Raw genomic sequence first — 22,920 nt, 5'->3', positions numbered from 1 at the left:
AACACTGTAATTTCCCTTAAAAGCAATAAAATAGGGGAATTTTACTTTCAATATTGATTAGAAACTCATTTTTACTGGGCCAATTGTAAACATGGTCTTCCCACTAAAAAGATGTAATGTAACAATGCAACGTGTGGCTAGAGAAGCAGCGTGACTCAGTGGAAAGAGCCCAGGCTTTGGAGTCAGAGGTCATGGGTTCAAATCCCAGCTACACCAATTGTCAGCTGTGTGACTCTGGGCAAGTCACTTAACTTCTCTGTGCCTCAGTTCCCTCATCTGTAAAATGGGGATGAAGACTGTGAGCCCCACATGGGACAACCTGATCACCTTGTATCCCCCCAGCGCTTAGAACAGTGCTTTGCGCATAATAAGCGCTTAACATAGACCATCATCATCATCATCATCATTAGACATTTTGTTTCCATTTTTTTAAATTGGCACCATCCTGTTTTCATGCATTTCTCTCACTGTATAAAAATTGGGTAAGGTTGAGCAATCCAAGGGCTGAATGTTTTAATCATGCCTTTCCTGTTTTTTTACTGGTAATTACTCCTTCCCCTAACATCCAAAATGCTATTATTAGAACAGATCCTCTTAAACAATCCCAACAGATGCCTGGAGGAACCATGATAGTTGTTCTTTAGGGACTACACAGACCACATCTTCATGAACTTATCCAAATCTCTTTGGCTTCTCACCCTGATAAATGCTTACTATGTGCCTGACACTGTACTATGCACTAGGGTAGATACAAGATCATCAGGTTGGAGACAAGCCATGTCCCGCTCACTCATTCATTCAATCATATTTATTGAGTGTTTACAGTGTGCAAAGCACTGCACTAAGCTCTTACAGTCTTAATCTTCATTTTACAGAGGAAACAACCAAGCCCAGAGAAGTGAAGTGATTTGCCTAAGGTCACACAGCAGGCAAGCGGCAGAGCAGGGATTAGAACCCAGGTCCTTCTGGATCCCAGGCCCATGCTATTTCCACTAAGCCATGACACATTTTGGTAGTTTTTAAGATAGGTGTGGTCACAAGGACACATCATCATCATCATCATCAATCGTATTTATTGAGTGCTTACTGTGTGCAGAGCACTGTACTAAGCTCTTGGGAAGTACAAATTGGCAACATATAGAGACAGTCCCTACCCAACAGTGGGCTCACAGTCTAAAAGGGGGAGACAGAGAACAAAACCAAACATACAAACAAAAATAAATAGAATAGATATGTACAAGCAAACAATTTAAAAGAATGGTCAACAATCATTCCTAGACCTTTCCTGAATTAAGCCTCAAATTTTTTTCCCAATGAAAAGCTACAAAGATACTGTCTACGTTCAAAAGAAAAACTTTCAATAATGAACTGTCCTTAGCAATATTTTACCCTCAAAAACAGTTTACACAAGTGCTATCTTAAAACTGCATGATGACATTAGACTGTAAGAAGGATTTACAAAACAGTATTTTCTGTTGCATCACATATCAAGAAATAAACTTTCATAGGGTCACTGGGGCAGGGAATGTGTCTACCAACTCTGCTGTACAGTACTCTCCCGTGCGTTTCGTACAGCATTTGGCAAGCAGCAATCACTCAATAAATCAACTGATTACTTTTCTTGCACATCTAATTTGGGGAGGATCCTTTTTCCATAAGATTTTTTTTTTACACAGTAAAAATATAATGAAAGCAAAATGTATGTTCTTTCAATGTATAAAAATTTCAAAAATTTAGCAAGCTCACACTGAATATCAAGTAAAACCTTTCTCTACATTGATAACTGAACACTGACCGGGCAAGGTCAATGAGTACTAGAAAACTAAACATAATATTCTTTGGTTCAAGGTTAATTTGAGTACTTGTTGCCAGTAGCTGAAAATTACATTTAAATCCCATTAGGACATTTGCATTTTTAAGCACCACACACTGTATGAACACCATCTCACTTTACAGCTTGAAGCCACAATGAAACCTTCCCAAGAGAACCCTCAACTTTTATAAGGCAGCTAATAAATCAGACATTTATTTTGCACCTGTTGCATGCAGAGCACTGAATTAAGAGCTTGAGCACAACACAACTGCTAGACTTGCTCCCTGCCTTCTAGAATCTTACAATTTAATGGGAGAAACAGATGACAAATTGAGGAAGGAGAAGAGCAAGTATTAAGACATCTTCGTAAGTGCTGAGTGTTTGCGGGAGTCAGGGGAGGCCACTGTGGAAAGTACCAAAGTGTTGAAGTGGCACAAAAGTGCCCAAGTGACAGTTAAGGAAGGGATGTAAAATTAGAAATCAATTGGTAACGGCTCCCTGAAGGAGATGTAATTTTAGCAGTATATTGAAGATGGGGAGAGCAGTTCTCTGGCTGATCTCAATCGAAAGTATTTACTGAGCACTTGTGCGCAGAGCACTGTACTATGTGCTTGGGAGAGTACAATATAAAAGTTGGGAGACACGTTCCCTGCCCACAACGATTTTATAATCTAGAGGGGGCTATGGGAACGAGATGGGGGTGTCCACGTAGGGGAAGGGAGAAAAGCAATGTCGGGGATGGGAGTGAAAGGCATGGAGCCCCTTGAGCATGTTGGTTTAGGAAGAACAAATCGTGTAAGCTGGGGTGCGGTAGGAGAAGAATGTGGGGGGAGAACACTGATTGTTGACATGGAGGGGAACGGGGTTTTTGAGGAGTGGGAACACGTGTGCAGAATGACATTTAAAAAAGATAATCCAAACGGCAGAGTGAAGTCTGGAATGGAGAGGGTAGAGACTGGAAGCAGGGAGATCAGCAGGGAGACTGAGGCAGTAGTCAAGCCATGACTGTGGCAGAAGGACCTGGGTTCTAATCCTGACTCTGCCACTTGTCTGCTGCGTGACCCTGGGAAAGGCATTTCACTTCTCTGTGCCTCAGTTTCCTCACCTGCAAAATGGGGATTAAGACTGTGAGCCCCTTGTGGTTCAAGGACTGTGTCCGATCTGATTACCTTGCACCTACCCCACTGCTTAGAACAGTGCCTGGCACATAGTAAGTGCTTAACAAATATCGTAAAGCCATGATATTACAAACGGTTTAGCGTTCATCTGTCCCCCAAAATATAGAGTATGCTATCAGGATCCTAAAACAGCTGACAGGAAATGTCTTTGAAAAGTGAAATGGATGGAAAAGGCTGTTCCAAAACAATTATCTTTAGACTGGTTCCTTTTAAAATTAAAGAATACAACCTCTGCAAATAGCTGGGATTTCACATAATGTGCTACGAACTCAGCATTTTTCAGTTCTAAAGTTTTTTCCTTATGTAAGCAGTCTTAAGGGAACAACTCAACCAAGATTTCCTTCCTTATTTTTTTAATTGTTCCCCTATAAAGGGTTTAAATGTCTGACTGAAGGTTTGCTCTCACTAAATGAGGGAACTGGTATCCCATTTTCCCCCATCTTTCAACTCTGACTTTTAGGCTTGGTGTAACCTCTCTCACCCTTTCTCCCTCTTACCTGGATTTTCCCAAGGAACCTCTTTCTCAATCGGAAGAGGATGGCTTTTCTTTTTTTTTTAATTCCAAGCTCAGGCTTGACATGCAAACAAAAACCCTATCAATCAATGGTATTTATTAAGCGCTTACTATGTGCAGAGTGCTGTACCAAGTACTCGGGAGAGAATGATACGATATATTTCTGTCTCTCTATTAACAAATGGGAGAACACTGCCATGTGATTGGTTTTTGACCTCAAGTTATTTATTCACCTGAGTAGCACAGACTTGGTAAATTAAAGAAAAAAAATTTCTGGAAAACTTTGTTTCAATGCATAATTATTCACTGAATCCAAGTAGTTGTATTAAAATGTCATTCCTTTTAATTAATGAGCTAGGCTATGTAAAGTCCATTTTGGTCTATTATAAGCTCATACAACATTGACACATTATGGAATTAGGAATTACCAACCAAGGGAAGTAGCTGTTTAAGCCTAAATAGCAAGGGAGATAAAATATTTAATATTGTTTAAGGATAATCTTATGATGGGGGAAGAATGGAATAGCCTCTCCTGGGACAGGATAAACTCTTGCAGTCGCTACCATTTTGAACATATACTAACGACTCTAACAGCTCTAAACCCTTATTGGAAGGCAGCAAAAGTCTGCACAGACCGAGAATTTTTAGGGCAAAAGAATCTCTGAGGCAGAGAAGAAACCTGAGACTTCTTGGAAGAGGAAGAGGCTGTGGGTGCTGAAAGTGGTGATTTTTCCAGGCAAAGTCAATTCCTGCAGAGATGCGTTCTGGCCCAGGGACGTTTCAAGACACATCAAGATCGATATAGAAATCAACATCTAATATCCTGGAAAGCATGTATAATCTCCATCTCACCATTATATACAAACCCTGTATGGATTTGGGGGTTCAATATACGTCACTTGTGAATAATCAGAATTTTTATTTTTTCCTTGGAATAAAGCTGTGTTTGTATGTTGATTTTTTTTCCAAGATGAACAAGCTGGTGGCTTTATCTTAGCTTCTTAATGAAGCTTGAAGAGGAACAAAGGCAAAGGCAGCATCTATTTCTCTCACTTGTCTGTGTGCGTGCACACACACCCACACATACATACACACATACACACACTTTCTTGATCTTCTTATTTTAAGATGCCACTGATGGTGAAAATTTTTTGTGGTTTAAAAGGCCAAAGCAGGATCCACAATCTCAGCTACACTGGATACCCACAAAGGCTGTCCCTTGGATTGTTTTGCTTAATATTTGTAGTGGTTGATGCTGTTTTTTGTTCTCATATATAAGCAGTGCAATTTACCTGAGATGGGGGAAAGGGACGGGAGGGGCAGGGTGGTAGTGGCATAAGTTGCTATAGCTAGGACTCTTCCACAGAAGCCAAGTTTTTGAGAAGGGGTTGGGGAGGAGAGTAGCTGCAGTAGTAGTAGTAGCGAAAGCCATAGCAGTATTTGCTGAGTGCCTACTTGGTGTGATGCACTGTCTAGGCTGCTGTGAAGTACAGAATGAAGAGGTGACTGCTCTGGGGCAGGGGTTGCTTTGTGAGACAACCTCCAGGGACTACTTGACTGTGAGATGGGAGAGAATGGAAAAGAGGAGGGGCTGCCTGGATAGCAGGAGAAGCGAGTGGGAAGCAGCAAGTGGCAGCAAGCAAACAAAATCAAGAGCCTAAGGGTCACAGGTCCTGGGTTCTAATCCCAGCTCCATCATTTGTCTAACATAGGACCCTGGCCAAATCATTTCACTTCTCTTTGCCTCAGTTACCTCATCTGTAAAATGGGGGTTAAGACTGTGCACTCTATCAATCAATGGTATTTATTGAGCACTTACTATGGGCAGAGCACTGTATTAAATCCAGCGCTTAGAACAGTGCTTTGCACATAGTAAGCACTTAATAAATGCCATCATCATCATCATCAGTATTATTATTATTATTAAAAGAGTGGAACAGAACTAGCAGACATGTTCCCTGCCCATAACCAGCTGACAGGAACTTGGTCCCACCTGATTATCCTGTATTCCTGCAGCCCTAAATTCAGTGCCTGGCCCATAGTAAGCACTTAAATACCATTAAAAAAAAAACCCTACAGCATTAGGACAGGATTAGCCACCCATTAACCCAACGTTTTTTGAAAAAAGAATGGAGAGGCAGAAATAAAGTCTAAAAAGCCATACTTTAATCAGGAGGTATAAGTCCAAGATTCACAGCCATAGAGAATATGTTACTCTTGAAGCTTTAATTACTTTTAGTTTGGGGTGAAGCTCGATGCCCCCAGTTGCACCAATCCCCCCCAAAATAAACTGGCCCTTCTTGATTGGGTTTCTTCTTATTGGTCCATCCAATAAGAGTGCTGCTTAATCAATCAATGGAATTTATTGAGCACTTACTATGTGCAGAACACTGAACTAAGCACATGGGAGAGTACAATACAACAGAATTAGCGGACAGGTTCCTTGCCCATAACAAGCTTACAGTCCAGAAAGGTAGCTCAATTCAATAACTGCATTAAGTGCTGTCTTGTATCAAAACCTACAATTAAGTAAAGGGTTTCCTTAGCATAAGAGACTCAAACTTGGGCTCTATTCAGGATTATGGTCAATACTCGGCTCTGATCCTATATAGGAGTTCACAATCAGCGATCTGACTCTCAGGTGAAGAGCCACCAGGAGCTTGTGGAAAGCAAAGGCACTTATTAAGCACTTAACATTTAGTGATAGAAAGATTACTGAATGTTAGTTATGTATAATGACTAGTTAATTCAGGCCAAGGCTGGTTCAAGTGATCGGGAGGAAAAAGTCGGATGACAAGAAAATAGGGTAAGTTGTGCCTAAGGCAGCCAAACCTAATTTCCTTTATTTGACCGTTTATCAAACCTCATGCATTTTTAAAAATACCTCATGATTTACAGATGGATAGTATTCAAGAGAAAATTTGTGGTAATTCTACTTTTGAAACGATGAATTTATTACAAATTCTGATTTCCAACAAAATACAGGTTCAGAATGAAAACATGTTTATCGTTACGCAACTTGTAACAAAACTGTGGAACGCATGACCAAGAAGGTAACAGACACAACATATGCAATCCTTTCTTATTTTAGCCACCAATATAAATTTGTCCATTCACAAATTCACTCTAATCCTGCCATATATGACTGAAGCCATTTAGAGCATCATCGGATATCTACACCGGCTCTAACACTGACACCAACCTACTCTCTTTACCTCAATCTCATCTATCTTGCCAACAACCCCCCTGACCACATTCTCCCTCGGGCCCGGAACTCTCTCCCCTTTCATATCGGACAATCTGCCGCTCTCCCCACCTTCAAATCCCTCCGTAAAACCCACCTCCTCCAAGAGGCCTTCCGAGACTAATCTCCTTATTTCCTGTATCCACTCTCCCCTCTGCACCTACTACACCCATGATCACTTACTCACCCCAGGCCCACAATCCCCATGTAAACATTCCTGTACTCCATCTCCTCTAACCCTAATATTTTTTAATTTCTCCCTCCCCCTAGAGACTGTAAACTCCTCATGGGCAGGGATCCACGGTATTGAACTTCCCCAACCTCTTAGTACAGTGCTCTGCACACAATAAGTGCTCAATAAACACCCTTGATTGACTGCTTTATCTACTCAGACGTCATTATCCTTGATGGACATACAGGAATATTCGGCAGGGTTTAAATGTCAGTCCCTTTGCCATCCACGCACTTCCTGCCCAGGGAAATTCCCCTTTCCTCACCACTCTGGAAAACAGCTGGAGTACTTGGTTCCTGGGATGAGTTTTCACTACTCTCTTGTGTGTCATCATTCTTCTCACTTCCAATAGGAAGTCCTCACCTCCAAACCAAAAATTTGATGTTGTTAGATTTGGGCTGAGGCTGGAGTCTGAAAAACGGATGGCTTCTCCCTGCTATGCAATGGTGAGTCCTTGCTTAATCAATTGTGTATGCCAAAGAGGAGTAATATTACCAAAGGAATACTTATGCAGATGTTGCATGTGAATCATCAAAATAAAGCCTAAATTAAAATACCCTTTTTGAAATTTCAAACTGATTTTTACTCCCAGCTTTTAAACCTCTATGATAATTCTCCACATATCTGAACACACCAAAAAAAAATCTAAAGCCTAATTACAATGGAGGAGAATGGTGTGGGGGAGGAGAAAAAAGAACAGATCAGGATGACTTTTAGTGGGCCTGATCAAAACCAGATGGCATCTGGATTGTATCAAAATGTTTAATGTTTTTTGTCACACTCAGTGATTGAGAAAAGCTCTTGTGATCGAGGTTCCTTGCTAAGGACTTAAGAAAAGAAAATCAATTGACACTGTGTAATAATACAAACGTAAGCAACATTCCACTACTAATTTCTGTCAGCTGAGAGGATTAAAATGCTTTCAAAGGAAAATCTGTTATATCCAACAATGCAACTACAAGGTGCTTCAATATTCCTTAACCAAATTGACTGCAATCTAATCAAGGCTTAATTTAAAAAGTCTCATTAACAACATCTCCTGACAAAATGGACTCTCCCTTTTCAGAAACTCAGTTCATTTCATTAGACATGGACAATTAACTAATCCGAGTATTAGATCTATGGCATAGTAATTAGTTTAAATTTTCTGGGTTACTTATTTCAGTGATGAAAATGGGTATTTGTTATTGGTTACCGCTTTCTCTCCAAACCCTCCCTGACACTTCTGGACCCCGGAGCCAGGATGGTCTTTTGGAGAACGCTATGAAGCTGAGTTCTTCCTCTCCTGACATGGCTCTGGCCTGGAACGCCCTCCCTCTTCATATCCAACAGACAATGACTCTCTCTCCCCTTCAAAGCCTTACTGAAGGCACATCTCCAGGAAGAGGCCTTCCCTGTCTAAGCCCTCCTTTCAGTCAGTCCATCGTATTTATTGAGCACTTACTGTGTGCAGAGCACTGTATGAAGTGCTTGGGAGAGTACAATATAACAGTATCACAGACTCAGAATAATAATAATAATAATGGCATTTGTTAAGCGCTTACTATTTGCCGAGCACTTTTTAATTGCTGGGGTAGAAACAAGGTTGTACAACAGGGGCTTCACAGTTTTAGTCCCCATTTTACAGATGCAGCAACTGAGGCACAGAGAAGTTAAGCGGCTTGCCCAAGGTCACAGAGCAGACAAGTGTCGGAGCCGGGATTGGAACCTATGTCCTCTGACCCCCAAGCCTGGGCTCTTGCCACAAAGCCATGCTGCTTCCCCCGCCCATAATGAGTCTGGAGGGGGAGACAGACATTAATATAAATAGATTTCCCAGGACACACCTGATTGCAGGGGTAGTTTCATCAGTGTCACCTGCGAACCTTAGTCACTAGGGCATGGCAGGCCGATTTCACCAATGGTCACCTCCTGAAATGCAGCCAGCTCACCAACAGCAAAGCAACGCTCCCAGAAACAAGGCTCCGCTGGGTGGGCCATGCGAAGGGACTCAGTGACAAGATCCTCAAGCAGCTATGGGAGGGGGAACTTAAGGTGGCCTGCACTCCCTTAGCGGGCAGGAAAACAACTTCTAAAGTCCAGGTGAAGCACAGTCTCAAACGATGCCACCGTAGCAAATGTTTAAGAAACGACAGATGCAGACAGATGGAGTCTGGTGGGCAGAAACTGGGAGAGGGTTTTCTCTCAGAGACCAGTGTGTTGAAAGTCAATCAGCCAAGGAATAAGGCCCTATGTGGGATAAACTCACTAGCACAAGGACCTACTCTTACTTAGAGACAGCGTGGGATGGCATGTCAAACCCACTTGGATCTTTCCGGCTCCCTTCACTATTGGTGGTGTCATCTCTGAATGCGAAGGACGGTTCAACTTATGACGAGGCTAGTCAAGGGTGCCTCACCCTTCTAGACTCTAAGCACCTTGTGGGCAGGGATGGCGTCTACCAACTCTGTTGGACTGCACTCTCCCAAGAGCTTAATACAGGCTCTGTACTAAGAAGTGTTCAATAAAGTCCAATAATTGACTAATTCAATAATAATTATGGTACTTGTTAAGTGCTTACTATGTGCAAGTTAATCAAGTTGGACACTATCCAGGTCCCAGACTGGGCTCACGCTCTTTATCCCCATTTTTTTTTTTACAGATGAGGTAACAGGCACAGAGAGGTGAAATGACTTGCCCAAGGTCACAAGACAGCCAAGCAGTGGAGCCGGGATTAGAACCCATGACCTTCTGACTCTCAGGCCCGTACTCTATCCACTATGCCATGCTGCTTCACTTCAATATTCCCATTGACCACCAAATCTCTGCTCCATTAATCCTCTCCTGATTATGCCACTGATCTTACACTCCCCTCTCATCCAAACCTGCCTTTTTTGATAGGACCAAGAAATAACCTGAATTCTAAGGGCCTTGTCAACTTGAATAACACCAGGAGTCAATTTATAAATTCTACTAATCCAGGATTCTAAGGGGCTTTCCATTCATAGCTCTTAAATTTTAAATTACAAGGTCCCCCAGAGGTAGACGAATGAATATGATATGATACGGTTCTTTCTGGAAATTATTAGTTTTCCCTAGGTCCTTCCCACCTACCTCAGTGTTTGAAAGCTATATATGCAGATATATTATTAAAAAAAGAGAAATCTTATAAACAGATTCAGGCCAAACGGCTCTTGAATCGCAAGAGACGCAGGCTACTAAAGCTGATCTCTTTCGTTACTTTTCTCCATTTAGTTCAAAGCCTCCTATGTACCATTCAAAAACCTTTTTTCAAAAACTCAGTAATCCCCTTCCAACACAAGAGATTCTGAATGCAAATCTCCTAATAGTTAACTACACTTAAAACAGACCTTGTCATTCTTTTCTTAATCCACTTCAGCCTCAGAACAATACACGACCAAGGCCCTTACAAATGAAGGTTGGAATTTAATCAGTGGAATTTGGGGGTTGTTCACTAGCCGAATAGGCAAAATTTGCTTCCTCTTGATCTTTCTGAATTAACTTCAGATTTATTACCGTACACTGTACACTGAGTTGCATGAGGGCTGATTCTATCCGATTAATGCCGGACACAAATATTCACCTGTCAGCCCTGGTGGATATAATACAAGGAAAAAGCACATGTGACAAATTACACAGGGTAAGCATTCTACTGTGATCACGTTCATCATCATCATCGCCTTCATTATCAACAGACTTTATTGGACCCTTACTGTTTGCACAGCACTGTACTAAGCTCCTGGAAGAGTATAATACAACAAGAGTTGACAATAAGTGGTAAGTGATAATAAGATAGTAACTGACTTGTCTAAGGCCACACACCAGGCAAGTGGCAGAGCTGGGATTAGAACCCAGGTCCTCTGACTCCAAGGCCTGTGTTCTTCCCACTAGGCCACACTGCTTCTTGTGCTTCCCCTGATTTTCCTTTACTTAGGAATGCTGCTTTAAGAATGCTTTAGGCCTCCTATTGAGCTGCTGAGACAATACTTAACCACATAAGTGACGTTTTTTGTTGAAATGCTCAAAACCATCAAATCTCCTACAAATGTCTTTGGAACCTCTCCCTCACGAATGGCATTACTAAATCCAACTAATGAATCTTTTCTAACCCTCAGCATTGCTTCTCACCCAAGGTCCAGGACCCACAAGAAATGCTACGTATCTTGGTTTTGTGGATTTTGCTACCAAAGCCAACCAATCTCCTCTGAAATTGGACAGTGGTAAATGTTGCTTTATACACCTTGGAAAAGGGCTATTGGGTTTCTGAACACGGAAGCCACAAACCACAGCCCGTTGACAAAATGTGGACCGCCTGACTTGCCCGTGGTCACATCCTAATAATAATAATTATTATTATGGTATTTGTTAAGCGCTTACTATGTGCCAAGCACTGTTCTAAGCACTGGGGTAGATACAAGAAGAACTGGCCCTATGATTCCAGATTGCAGTAGACTCTTTCCACTGCCTTTTTCACAAGAGGAAGAAAATTGATAAGTAACTTAAGTGCAGGCCTCAAGGTCAGTAAGTGGAAATAAACTCTTAAGCCGTTAGTGATATTACTTTTTATCACTTGGATGAAGAGTTGGAGGTACGGATTTAAAGAAGAAATGCTTTCGGGTAAAACTAGCTTAAGGGATTTTTAACTAAAGAAAGGCCATCGTCTGTCATGATGTCTTACTGAAAATGAAGGTAGCTTTAAATTAAGGGTGCTGTGAAAATTATTTAAGCTGGGGAGAGCTAAATGGAAAATAGCAACAAAAAAAGATTACGGAGTTGGATGTCTTCAACAGCCTTCCTTGCATGCGGGCTCTCATTTTAAATCAAAAACTCGTGTTAATGAAAGCGATTTAAGGATTGTCCTTGTTCGTAAATGTCTCTAAACTAAACCGAGCCCACTTCAGTATTAAACACTCAGAACGTTGCTTGACACAAGAAGTGTGTTAAAATGTGTTACGTGGTGGATAGAACATTGGTCTGGAAGTCAGAAGGATCTGGATTCTAATCCCAGCTCCGCCACTCCTCCTGCTGTGAGACCTTGGGCAAGTCACTTCACTTCTCTGTCCTCAGTTCATACGTTAAATGTGGGTTAAGACTGTGTGCCCTATGTGGCACAAGAACTGTGTCCAACCTACTCATCTTGGATCTACCCCAGTGCTTAATACAGTTCCCGGCACATCATAAGTGCTTAACAAATACCATAAAAAACCTCAAAAGAATAATTAAAGTATCTGTCTTCTGACATATCTAGTGCTGTTTCCATGTTTCCATGTTTGAATATACTGTGAAAATAAGTTATTCCAGTGGCCAACTTTTAAAACACCATCAACGAGTTTAAAACAAAGCTTGAATGAAAAATTAACTAAGGATATGTCTGGTCATTGTAAGATTACTGCTGCCTGAACACTATTCAGGCCACTGGGCAAGTTATATAGGTAATGTCTCTAAATCATTTCTTTCTAACTGCCTAGAAGCAAATGAAAAGAGAAAGGTCTCTTTCTGCCACTTCCACTAGTAAGTGGCAACACTCATTTGCAGCAACTGATGGACCACATTTGATCCGTGAAATCCATCCTACAGCAGCATGCTGGTCAGGCACAGCTAGGAAGCACATGGTAACTGGAAATCAATGTGCTACAATGCCTACTGCTACTGATAATGGATTTTTGTGAACTGATTCTGACAGTTGTAATAACTGTAAAAGTAAGCATTTGAGCAGCCTGAATATTCTAGACAGCTAGTCCAGAAATTATGACATCAAATACTTTACTTTTTTTTTTCCTCCATGTAGTCTGCACAATGGCCACACTGCTGTATCTTACCAGAGGACAGAACTTTCCTTGCTTGTAGTTTCAATTTGGTTATAAGCTTCCTCTAAACTGAATTAGAAAATTCATGAACTAAAGTCAACTCCCTGATTGATACAGTTCTAAATGATGAAAAGCACTGTGGGAGTCAGAGACCGGGGTACTAATCCCAGCTCCACCACTTGTCTGCTAAAATATCCTGGGCAAGTCGCTTAACTTCTATGTGCCTCAATTTTCTAATCTATAAAATGGGGATTAAATCCTACCCCCTCCTACTTGGATGGCGAGCTCCATTTTGGACATGGACGGTGTCCAAACTGATTATCTTGAATCTACTCCAGCCCTTAATACACTACTTGGCACATAGTAAGTGCTTAACAAGTACCATACTTAAGGAATTATTAATCAAAATTTTGAGCATTCCCTACCTGGGATACAGGCCACAAATAGAGTGCCTTGGGTTGTTCTAAAACTCAGTTAAGTTTGTTCACAAGGTAATATGCCTCCTTCACCTCACAGGAGGGATGGAGTTGTTGCTTTCTTCCCCCATCTCCTTGGCAGGGAAGGGAGCTGAATCTGAAGCCTTTTGTAACTGGACATTGCCAAACAGATGAACCTACAAATAGATGCTCATTATCTAACTTCAATTACCATCTCTATGCAGTTGATTCTCAAATCTATGTTTCCAGCTCTGACCTCTCTCCTTCCCTGCAGTCTCACATTTCCTCCTGCCAAGACACCTCTACTTGAATATCCCACCAACACCTCAAATTAAGCATGTCTATAGCTGAATTCAATTTCCCACCTAAACCTCTCCTCCATTTTTCCCATCACTGGAGACAACAGTGCCATCCTCCCTGCCTCACAAGTCCGTAACCTTGGCGCTGTCCGACTCATCTCTCTCACTCCACCCGCAAATTCCATCTATCCCCAAATCCTGTCAGTTCAACCATCCCAACATTGCTGAAGCCCACTTTTTCTTCTCCATCCAAACTGCTACCATGCTGATCCAAGCACTTATCCCCATGCCACTCCACGCTTCACTCTGCTGCACAGATCATCAATCAACAAAAATGTTCAGTTCATGCCTCCCCACTTCTCAAGAACCTCCAACGGTTGCCTATCTACTTCCACATAACACAGAAACTCCTTACCATCACTTTTAAAGCACTCAATCGGCTCACCCCATCCTAACTCACTCACTGATCTCCTCTACGGCCCAGCCCGCACACTCCATTCCTCTTACTCCACCTTACTTGCTGTGCCCCGATCTCATCTATCTCCCTGCGGACCCCTTTCCCACGTCCTCCCCGTAACTTGGAACTCCCTCCCCACTCCATATACTGCAGACCACCACTCACTCCACCTTAGAAGCACAATTAAGGTCACATCTCCCCCCAAGAGGCCTTCTCCCATTACCGCACTTGGATCTGAAATCTTTGGATACTTGGTAATCATTCATTCATTCATTTAATCATATTTATTGAGTGCTTACTGTGTGCACAGCAGTGTACTAAGCGCTTGGGAAGTACAAGTTGGCAACATATAGAGACAGTCCCTACCCAACAGCAGGCTCACAGTCTAGAAGGGGGAGACAGACAACAAAACAAAACAAATTAACAAAATAAAATAAATGGAATATGTAAATATGTACAAGTAAAATAAATAGAGTAATAAATCTGTACAAACCTATATACAGGTGCTGTGGGGAGGGTAAGGAGGTAGGGTGGGGGGGATGGGGAGGAGGAGAGGAAAAAGGGGGCTCAGTCTGGGAAGGCCTCCTGGAGGAGGTGAGCTCTCCATAGGGCTTTGAAGGGAGAAAGAGAGCTAGCTTGGTGGATGCGCGGAGGGAATTCCAGGCCAGGGGGAGGACGTGGGCCGGGGGTCGACGGCGGGATGGGCGAGAACGAGGCACAGTGAGGAGGTTAGCGAGGCACAGTGAGGAGGTTAGCGGCAGAGGAGTGGAGGGTGAGAGCTGGGCTGTAGAAGAAAAGAAGGGAGGTGAGGTAGGAGGGGGCGAGGTGTTGGAAAGCCTTGAGGCCAAGAGTGAGGAGTTTTTGCCTGATGCGTAGGTTGACTGGTAGCCACTGGAGGTTTTTGAGGAGAGGAGTAACATGCCCAGAGCGTTTCTGCACAAAGATGATCTGGGCAGCAGTGTGAAGTATAGATTGAAATGGGGAAAGACAGGAGGATGGGAGATCAGAGAGGAGGCTGATGCAGTGATCGACACCCCTCCCATGCCCCAACCCCACAGAACTCATGTACATATCCTTAATTTATTCCTTATAAATTATCTGTTGATTCATATTTATGTTTGTCTTCCACTCTAGACTGTAAACTCATTATGGGCAGGAAACGTGTCCGCTAATTCCCCTGTACTGTACTCTCCCAAGTGTTTAGACCAGTGCCCTGCACATAGAAAGCGCTCAATAAATACCATTGATTCCATGTTTACTAAGACAGACAGAGAGGCATTTGATGCCTCCTGAACATGAAAGCTGTAAGATTATCTCAAAGAAAAGGTGTTTTTCACAGAACTGCTGAAACACATTGAATGGTGTGAATTGCACTGTGAGAGTCAGTCTACAAACAGACCCAAAACAATGAGTTAGAACCTTAACCATACCCTATCAATTGAACAAGAAGGGCTCACAAATAAACTGCAGAGAAGCCGCATGGCCTAATGGAAACAGCATGGGCCTGGGAGTCGGGAGGACCTGGGTTCTAATCCTGCTCCTCCACTTGTCGGCTGAGTGAGCTTGGGCAAGTCACTTCATTTCGCTGGGCTTCGGGTACCTCGTCTATAAAATGGGGTTTAATATTGTGGGCCCTAAGTGGGACAGGGATTGTGTCGAACCTGCTTAGCTTGTACTACCCAATGCTTAGTACAGTGCCTGGCATTTGGTAAGTGCTTAAAAGACAACATAAAAAAATGAACAGACAAAATGTACAAACACTGCTGAAATAAAGATAAATTATCTCCTTTCAGAGGAAATTTCATGTGGCACTTTTAGTTTTTTAATGTATGGTACAATGGAAATATTAGAATGCGCATGGAATAAGTCAATACTTTTAACCTTTAGTTTGAATATTTACTCTCATTAAGATCAACCCACTAACAAGCATGACATAGTTCCTTAGTTCTTGTTGGATCAACCCAAATATTTGTTCCCCCAAAATCCATTCTATGCTTAGTGTATGATTCTGAAGCTCATATTTTCCAAGAGATACTTCCACGATCTTATTTTGGATGATAAATGCAGAAAAGAAATTAATGAAGTAAACTAATCTTAAGGAATTCAGGCTAGTTAGGTGCTTAATAAGAAAAGTTGGCTTAGTTTGGCAACACAAACACACAATTTTAGAAATATTCTTAGCAATGAAAATGTTAGCCATTCAGCTAAAACTGAACCACACTAAAAATAGATAAAGCATCACAGGATGTTTCAGTTAGAAGTTGTTCATTTTAAAATGCACCCAGAGGTTTCTAGAATACAATTGTGGTATTTCTTAAGCACTTATTATGAACCAGGTACTGTACTAAGTGCTGGTGTAGATACAAGCAAATCGGTTTGGACACAGTCCCTGTTCCACGTGGGGCTCACAGTACCAATCCCCATTTTACAGATGCGTTAACTGAGGCTTGGAGAAGTGAAGTGACTTGTCCAAGGACTCACACAGCAGATGAGAGGTGAAGCGGGGATTAGAACCTATGACCTTCTGACTCCAAGGCCCGAGCTCTATACTCTGAGCCATGCTGCTTTTCATGGGAGTTGCACTGTCGCAAAACCACAAATTAAGGAAAACTCACACTGTAGTATTCAGTGTCTGACACTATGCACGTGTATTTCTTCTGACACCCCAGCAAACTGGAACTGAGCGCCCTCCTCCCCCTCCCCATCCCCCCCGCCCTACCTCCTTCCCCGCCCCACAGCACCTGTATATATGTCTGCACAGATTTATTACTCTATTTATTTTACTTGTACATATTTACTATTCTATTTATTTTATTTTGTTAGTGTGTGTTGTTTTGTTGTCTGTCTCCACCTTCTAGACTGTGAGCCCGCTATTGGGTAGGGACCGTCTCTATATGTTACCAACTTGTACTTCCCAAGCACTTAGTACAGTGCTCTGCACGCAGTAAGCGCTCAATAAATACTATTGAATGAATGAATGAATGGAACCAAAGTGGCTTATACTGTTAGAGGAATATTTCCTTATTCTCTAAACAATATTCTAGCCAAAAAGCCTAGAATTGGCCAAGGATTTCCACTGGATCTATCACAGTGCAGTGTTCCAGAAAACTTCGCACACTATCGTCACAACTGGCAGGTATGCAACAGACAGGAGAGATACGGTTTCATTTACTGAATGGGCCTAGTGAAGCCTCAATTTTTTTTATACTACTTTCTACACAGTAGCTTTCTACACAGTAAAGTGCTTACCAAATACCATTATTAGTAGTAGTAGTAGTAGTAGTAGTATGTGCCAGGCACTGTACTAAGTGCTGGGGTAGATACAAGCTAATCAGGTTGGACACAGTCCGTGTTCCATATGGGGCTCATAGTCTTAATCCCCATTTTACAGATGAGGATACTGAGGCACAGAGAAGTCGAGTGTCTTGGCCTAGGTTGCACCGCACACCAGTGGCAGAGCTGGAATTAGAACCCAGGACCGTGCTGCCTCTCTGCTGAACTAACACCTTTCTTCCAACATGGTCACTCCACAACTCTGCTCCAGGGTCTCCTTCAGGGAAACAAAGTAGCCTAGTGGGAAGAGCATGGGCCTGGGAGCCAGAGGACCCGGGTTCTAATTCCACCACCACCACCCGTCTGCTGTGTGAACTGGGGCAAGTCACTTAACATTTGCAGTCAGGCTATCAGATTTATTGAGCGCAGAGCACTGTACTAAGCACTTGGGAGAGTACAATGTAACAAAAGGACACAATTCCCTGCAGACAACGATCCTACAGCCTAGGGAGGAGACAGGTATTAATATAAATCAATGAATAAACTACAGAAATATATTACAGATATATAAATTAGGGATTCAATACTCGTTCTCCTTCCTTAGGCTGCGAGCCCCATTTGAGATCTAATTATCTTATCCCAGTGCTTAGAACAGTGCTTGACACATCACTGCATAACAGATACCACAGTTATAATTCTTACGGGTAATTAAGCACTTCTCATAATTCTCAATTCAAAAGATATGTGACTCAGATGACTCAAATTATCTAGGAACCCCAGTCAGTAACCTTGGGCTCCCAACAGCTCTTAGAAAGCAACTTCTGGCTTCTTTGCCCAATATCTGCCCAAGCTTCTCAAGGCTTCATTTTTCCTCTAGAGCTCTTCGAGGACCTATATCTTTGGGTCACGTTTCATCAGAGCCCAAATGGCACTGCATAATTCAGGATTAAGTCCACGGCCAGAGGCGAGCCGCTGCCTGAGGCGAGTCGGACATTTTAAAATTGGAGTGAATATTTTCAGTCACTGCCTTAAGTTGCTATTCGTAAGATGAAGCCACCACATGGCCACCACATTGTGTTCTGGGAAAACCAATTTAGGGAATGACACTGGAACGGCCCCAGGGCTTTAGAGGCAGGCATGGAAGGGAGGGCTACCCAAGCCTGGTTGGGGAGGGTTTCAGCCTGATTGGGCCCTTGAAGTGTTCATGATCATGATCGCGATCAGAGAAGCAGCATGGCTTAGTGGAAAGAGCCCAGGCACCCAAGTCAGAGGTCTTCAGTCGTGGGTTCTAATCCCGGCTCTGCAACTTTTCAGCTGTGTGACCTTGGGTAGGCCACTTAACTTCTCTGTGCCTCAGTTACCTCATCTGTAAAATGGGGATGAGGACTGTGAGCCCCACATGGGACAACCTGATTACCTTGTAACTACGCCAGTGCTTAGAACAGTGCTTGGCACATAGTAAGAGCTTAAAAAATACCATCATTATTATTAATGTCAAGACTCGAAGACACCCTTTGGGGCTGGCGTTGGTCAGGTTCCCTCTGAACCATCGAGAATCAACCGCCTTTAGGGAAGCAGCACGTCCTAGTGGAAAGAGCATGGGCCTGGGGGACAGAGGACCTGGGTTCTAATCTCGCTCTCCCACTTGTCTGACCTTGGGCAAGTCACTCCACTTCTCTGTACCTCAGTTACCTCATTTGTAAAATGGGGATTCAATACTGCTCTCCCTCCTAGACTGTGAGCCCCATGCATGGGACAGGGACCCTGTCCAACCTGACTCGCTTCTCTGTGCCTCAGTTTCCTCATCTGTAAAATGGGGATTCAGACGGAGAAACCCATGTGGGCCATGGACTGGGTCCAACCCGAATAGCGTATCTCTACCCCAGTGCTTAGTACAGTGCCTGGCACGTAGTAAGCACTTAAAGAAATACCACACATAGTACATGTTTAACAAGAACCCTCATTATATTATTATCTTGGAGTACTGATTACAAGGTGATTTCTTCTCACCATTTTTCTCTCCCTTCCTAGATTCAGTTTACTGAACACCTTCCTCCTGTTGCTATTTTAACCTCCAGCGCTTTCCCCAGCAGCTCCAACAGGGAAATAGCTGAGTTTCTCTTGAAGATTCACAGTTGCTATAATACCTCTTAACTGCTGCAACCAAGAGTAGCAGTCGTCTCCAGGAGACAAAGGAATGTGCTCAAAATGTTGATATGATTTTGCACCTCCAAGGACTGAACTCTATTATCCCTGACCAAGGAAAGCCTCACCTATCTGAGTTGATCAGAACTAGGAATCAGTCACTACTGGGAAAATCTGGAATTCAAAGAGATCATTGGAAATTGGTTCTGAAAGGGGAAACTTCAGATCTCCTAAGCGATCACTTGTGTTTGCATGCCAGTAAATGCAAACACACAGATTTCCTTAGTGGCTGAAGTGAAGCCAAGGAGAATGGCAGATTCGTCAGCTGCAGAAATCCCTGCAACTTTCTGCAGGTAACCAATCCCTAATGATAGCTTTTGGGAGTTTAGAGATAGAACATCTGGACTCAGATACTGGAGAATGAGATATGTGTGTGTGTGAATTTAGAAATGTTTCAGGTGCAGTTCATCATGCTAAGGTAAAGTTGAAGACTGTCATTCATTCATAAATAGACTCTCCAGGCATTACTTTTTACCCACTTTTCCCCTTCCTTCTGTATTAAAGCCCTGAGCATCTACTGTTGCTGTAAAGGCATCAGTATTTGTGGTTCATTCTAACTGACACTATTCTGTTTATCTACTTTGAGTTATTAATCTCAGGAGTATATGATTTTGAATATTTGCCCCGCAATTATGAGACACGAAATCAGTTGATGTGAATGCCACTCTGCACATTTAGAAAACACATAAAAAGGATGAATATTACCATACAATTACTCTTCAGAATGTCTGCTAGTCAAAAATTAAAATAAAAGGAAAGAAAAAACATTCAAATAGAGCCCAAAATGGTCAGGTAACATCATTTAATTTATCATCAACTTTCCAAAGTTGAGAACAGAATTTAGTCTTATTAATCTAACAAAACCTGACACATGGTATTTCAATTAATTCCAGCTCTGCAACTTGCTTCTTGTGGGACCTGGAGAAGTCACTTTAGTTCTCTGTGCCTCAGTTTCCTCATCTGTAAAATGGGGGTCCAATACCTGTTCTTCCTTCTCCTTTGAGGTTTGAGCTCCTTGTGGGACCGTACAATCTGATTAACTTGTATCTACCTCAGCATTTGGAATAGTGCTTAATACAGAGTAAATGCTTAAATACAATAAATATACTCTGATGCATCACAAAGCAATCAATACATATTTATAACTTTTGCAGGAGGGATAAAAATCATGATTCCAATTTTAACAAGAACTTGAGTTCTAGGGAAGTTAGAAGATTAGCTTCAGTCAGACACAAGAGTAAAAATTTCAATCTGGCATCACCACACCAGTCCACATCTTAAATAGTTATGAACATGCTTCTTTCTATTAAGTCGTGCTTCTAAAATTTGGTAGAAAGAAAAAGTTGAGTTTGCTGAAACTAGTTTAGCAGCTATAAACAGATTTGAAAAGTTGAACAATTGCATGCTTTTCAGTATTAGGATAATAACTGCATTATTTGGAATGCAACAGTCAAGGCAGCTGATTAAATTTTAGAAATGAGAATGTAAGACAAACTGCATTCCTGCAGTTTTCAATGTTAAGGAAAACTTGTGTTTGAAGTATTCAGCTTCAGCTCAACATCACACACACAACCATTTCTTCCGACTCATCACACTCTATCCAGACAAACATTCACTGTTAGAACACTCTAGTTCTGTTGTTGTGTTTTCTCCAAAATGCCTACTGAAAACACATTACGTTATGGTAGAACTGACCATATAAAAAATGTAGATGACAAAGTAAATGGAAAACTGAAAAATGTTCTGACAATTTTTGTTAACTGAAGACGGACTCAGTTTAATAAAAACAATCCAGCAAATAAACAAGATTCAGGGGAGACATTGAAAAAAAGGAGCCAGGTAGATTAGCTGTAATTGGTGATGTATGTAGGATTAGCACTGTTTTAGCTCAGGTAAAACTATCTTAACAAGCTTTATTGATCTTCACATGGTCATGGCTTTAACAGGATCTCCAAAGCTACTCACTTAACTTATGCAAGCTGTATAAATGAAAAGGCCACATTTTAAAAATCTGTCTCAAATTGTCAACTTTACACTGCATGCGCATCACTTTTTATTACTTCCCCATAGTGGTAATTTATTAAACTTAAACATCAATTGAATTTTATACGGTTTTAGTTCACCATGTGCAGGAAAACAAATGTCATTAACCATTACAGCCTTTAAAAACATGTTGGTCGTGCCAAGAACTAACTTTTTCTAGCATCCAATAACTATTATTAAGTCAGACTTTGAATGACTTTCCTCGGTGAACACAGTACTAGCTTCCCAGCGGGAATGAAAATACAGGTAGGATAAGTTCACCTAAAACTCCAAGGACTCACCTTCTTTTTATCTCTCATTGATCCTTTCCCTCGGACCATTATTTTACATCCTGTTTCTGCTTCAAGTTGTTTCGCCGTTAGTCCTCTGGGTCCAAGGATTCGTCCCACAAAATTAAACTGAAAACAAAACAAAACACCCAAAATAAATATATAACTACATATCAAATCAAAAATATATATTTATCAGAATTTATAATCCACTCAATCAAAATCCGAATTTACACTAATGACCTGGAAATTAGTAATACAGTTTTCTAGAATTGTGGTCCTTTAAATTGTGGTTTGTTGCCGTGGTTATTGAGGGTGGGCGGATGGGGCAAGGGGAGGCTTGGCTCCATCAGAGAGCAACACAAATGGTCTGTCTCCATCAAGCACCAAGTGATAATGGTTTGAATTAAATGATTACCTACAAATAGTGCCTGGCATATAGTAAGCGCTGAACTAATACCCTTCACTGTAGCTGACTAATGAATGCACTGTTCAAATAATCTTTACTCCCTATGGAGAGTTTATTCCTAATTACACCATCCTGGCTAGCCCTCTGATGGACTCCCGCAAGGCTCCTTGCCCTTTTTCTGAGAGAGGCTCCCTGGGGTAGCCACGACTCGCAGTTAACCAAAATCTTTACCCAGCCAGCCCCTCTCGTTGGGTGGTCTAGTGGAGGGAGCCCGGGCCTGCGAGTCAGAAGGACCTGAGTTCAAGTCCCAGCTCCGCCACTTGTGTGCTGGGTGACCTTAGGGAAGTCACTTAATTCCTCTGGGCTTTAGCTCCCTCATCTGCAAAACGGGGATTGAAACTGAGCTCTATGTGGGACAGGGACTGTGTCCAGCTCGATTTGCTTGTCCCCACCCTAGCACTTAGCACAGTGGCTGGCACAGAGTAAGCGCTCGGCAAATACTACAATAATTATTATTACTGGGCTGGTGGCAACCTCAGCGAGCACGAGAGTTGTGGCCCTCAGCGTGAACGTGCCGAGGGTGGGTCGGGTTTGGGCCTCGGCATCCCACCTCCCATGTGAAGGCTGGACGTTCCCATTGGCTGTGCCGCCACCTCAGTCAGTTCACATGGGGAGCCCAAGCTACTCACCATTTACTTGTGTTGATGCCTGTCTCCCGCCCCCCTAGACTGTAAACTCAC

General features: G+C 42.2%; 1 protein-coding gene across 6 annotated transcripts in view; it reads right to left on the bottom strand.

The window, feature by feature from the left end:
• QKI (QKI, KH domain containing RNA binding) overlaps positions 1–22,920 on the bottom strand; it is a 207,416-nt gene that overhangs the window by 105,180 nt on the left and 79,316 nt on the right. For all 6 annotated transcript variants that reach the window (XM_038759089.1, XM_038759100.1, XM_038759128.1 and 3 more), the window contains exon 3: positions 21,784–21,900. In XM_038759089.1, coding sequence (XP_038615017.1) covers positions 21,784–21,900 — 117 coding nt within the window. The remainder of the gene's footprint in view (positions 1–21,783; positions 21,901–22,920) is intronic.

The sequence above is a fragment of the Tachyglossus aculeatus genome, chromosome 2 (assembly GCF_015852505.1).
Source record: "Tachyglossus aculeatus isolate mTacAcu1 chromosome 2, mTacAcu1.pri, whole genome shotgun sequence".
Taxonomy (NCBI): domain Eukaryota; kingdom Metazoa; phylum Chordata; class Mammalia; order Monotremata; family Tachyglossidae; genus Tachyglossus; species Tachyglossus aculeatus.
This window is presented reverse-complemented; position numbering and strand designations above follow the sequence as displayed.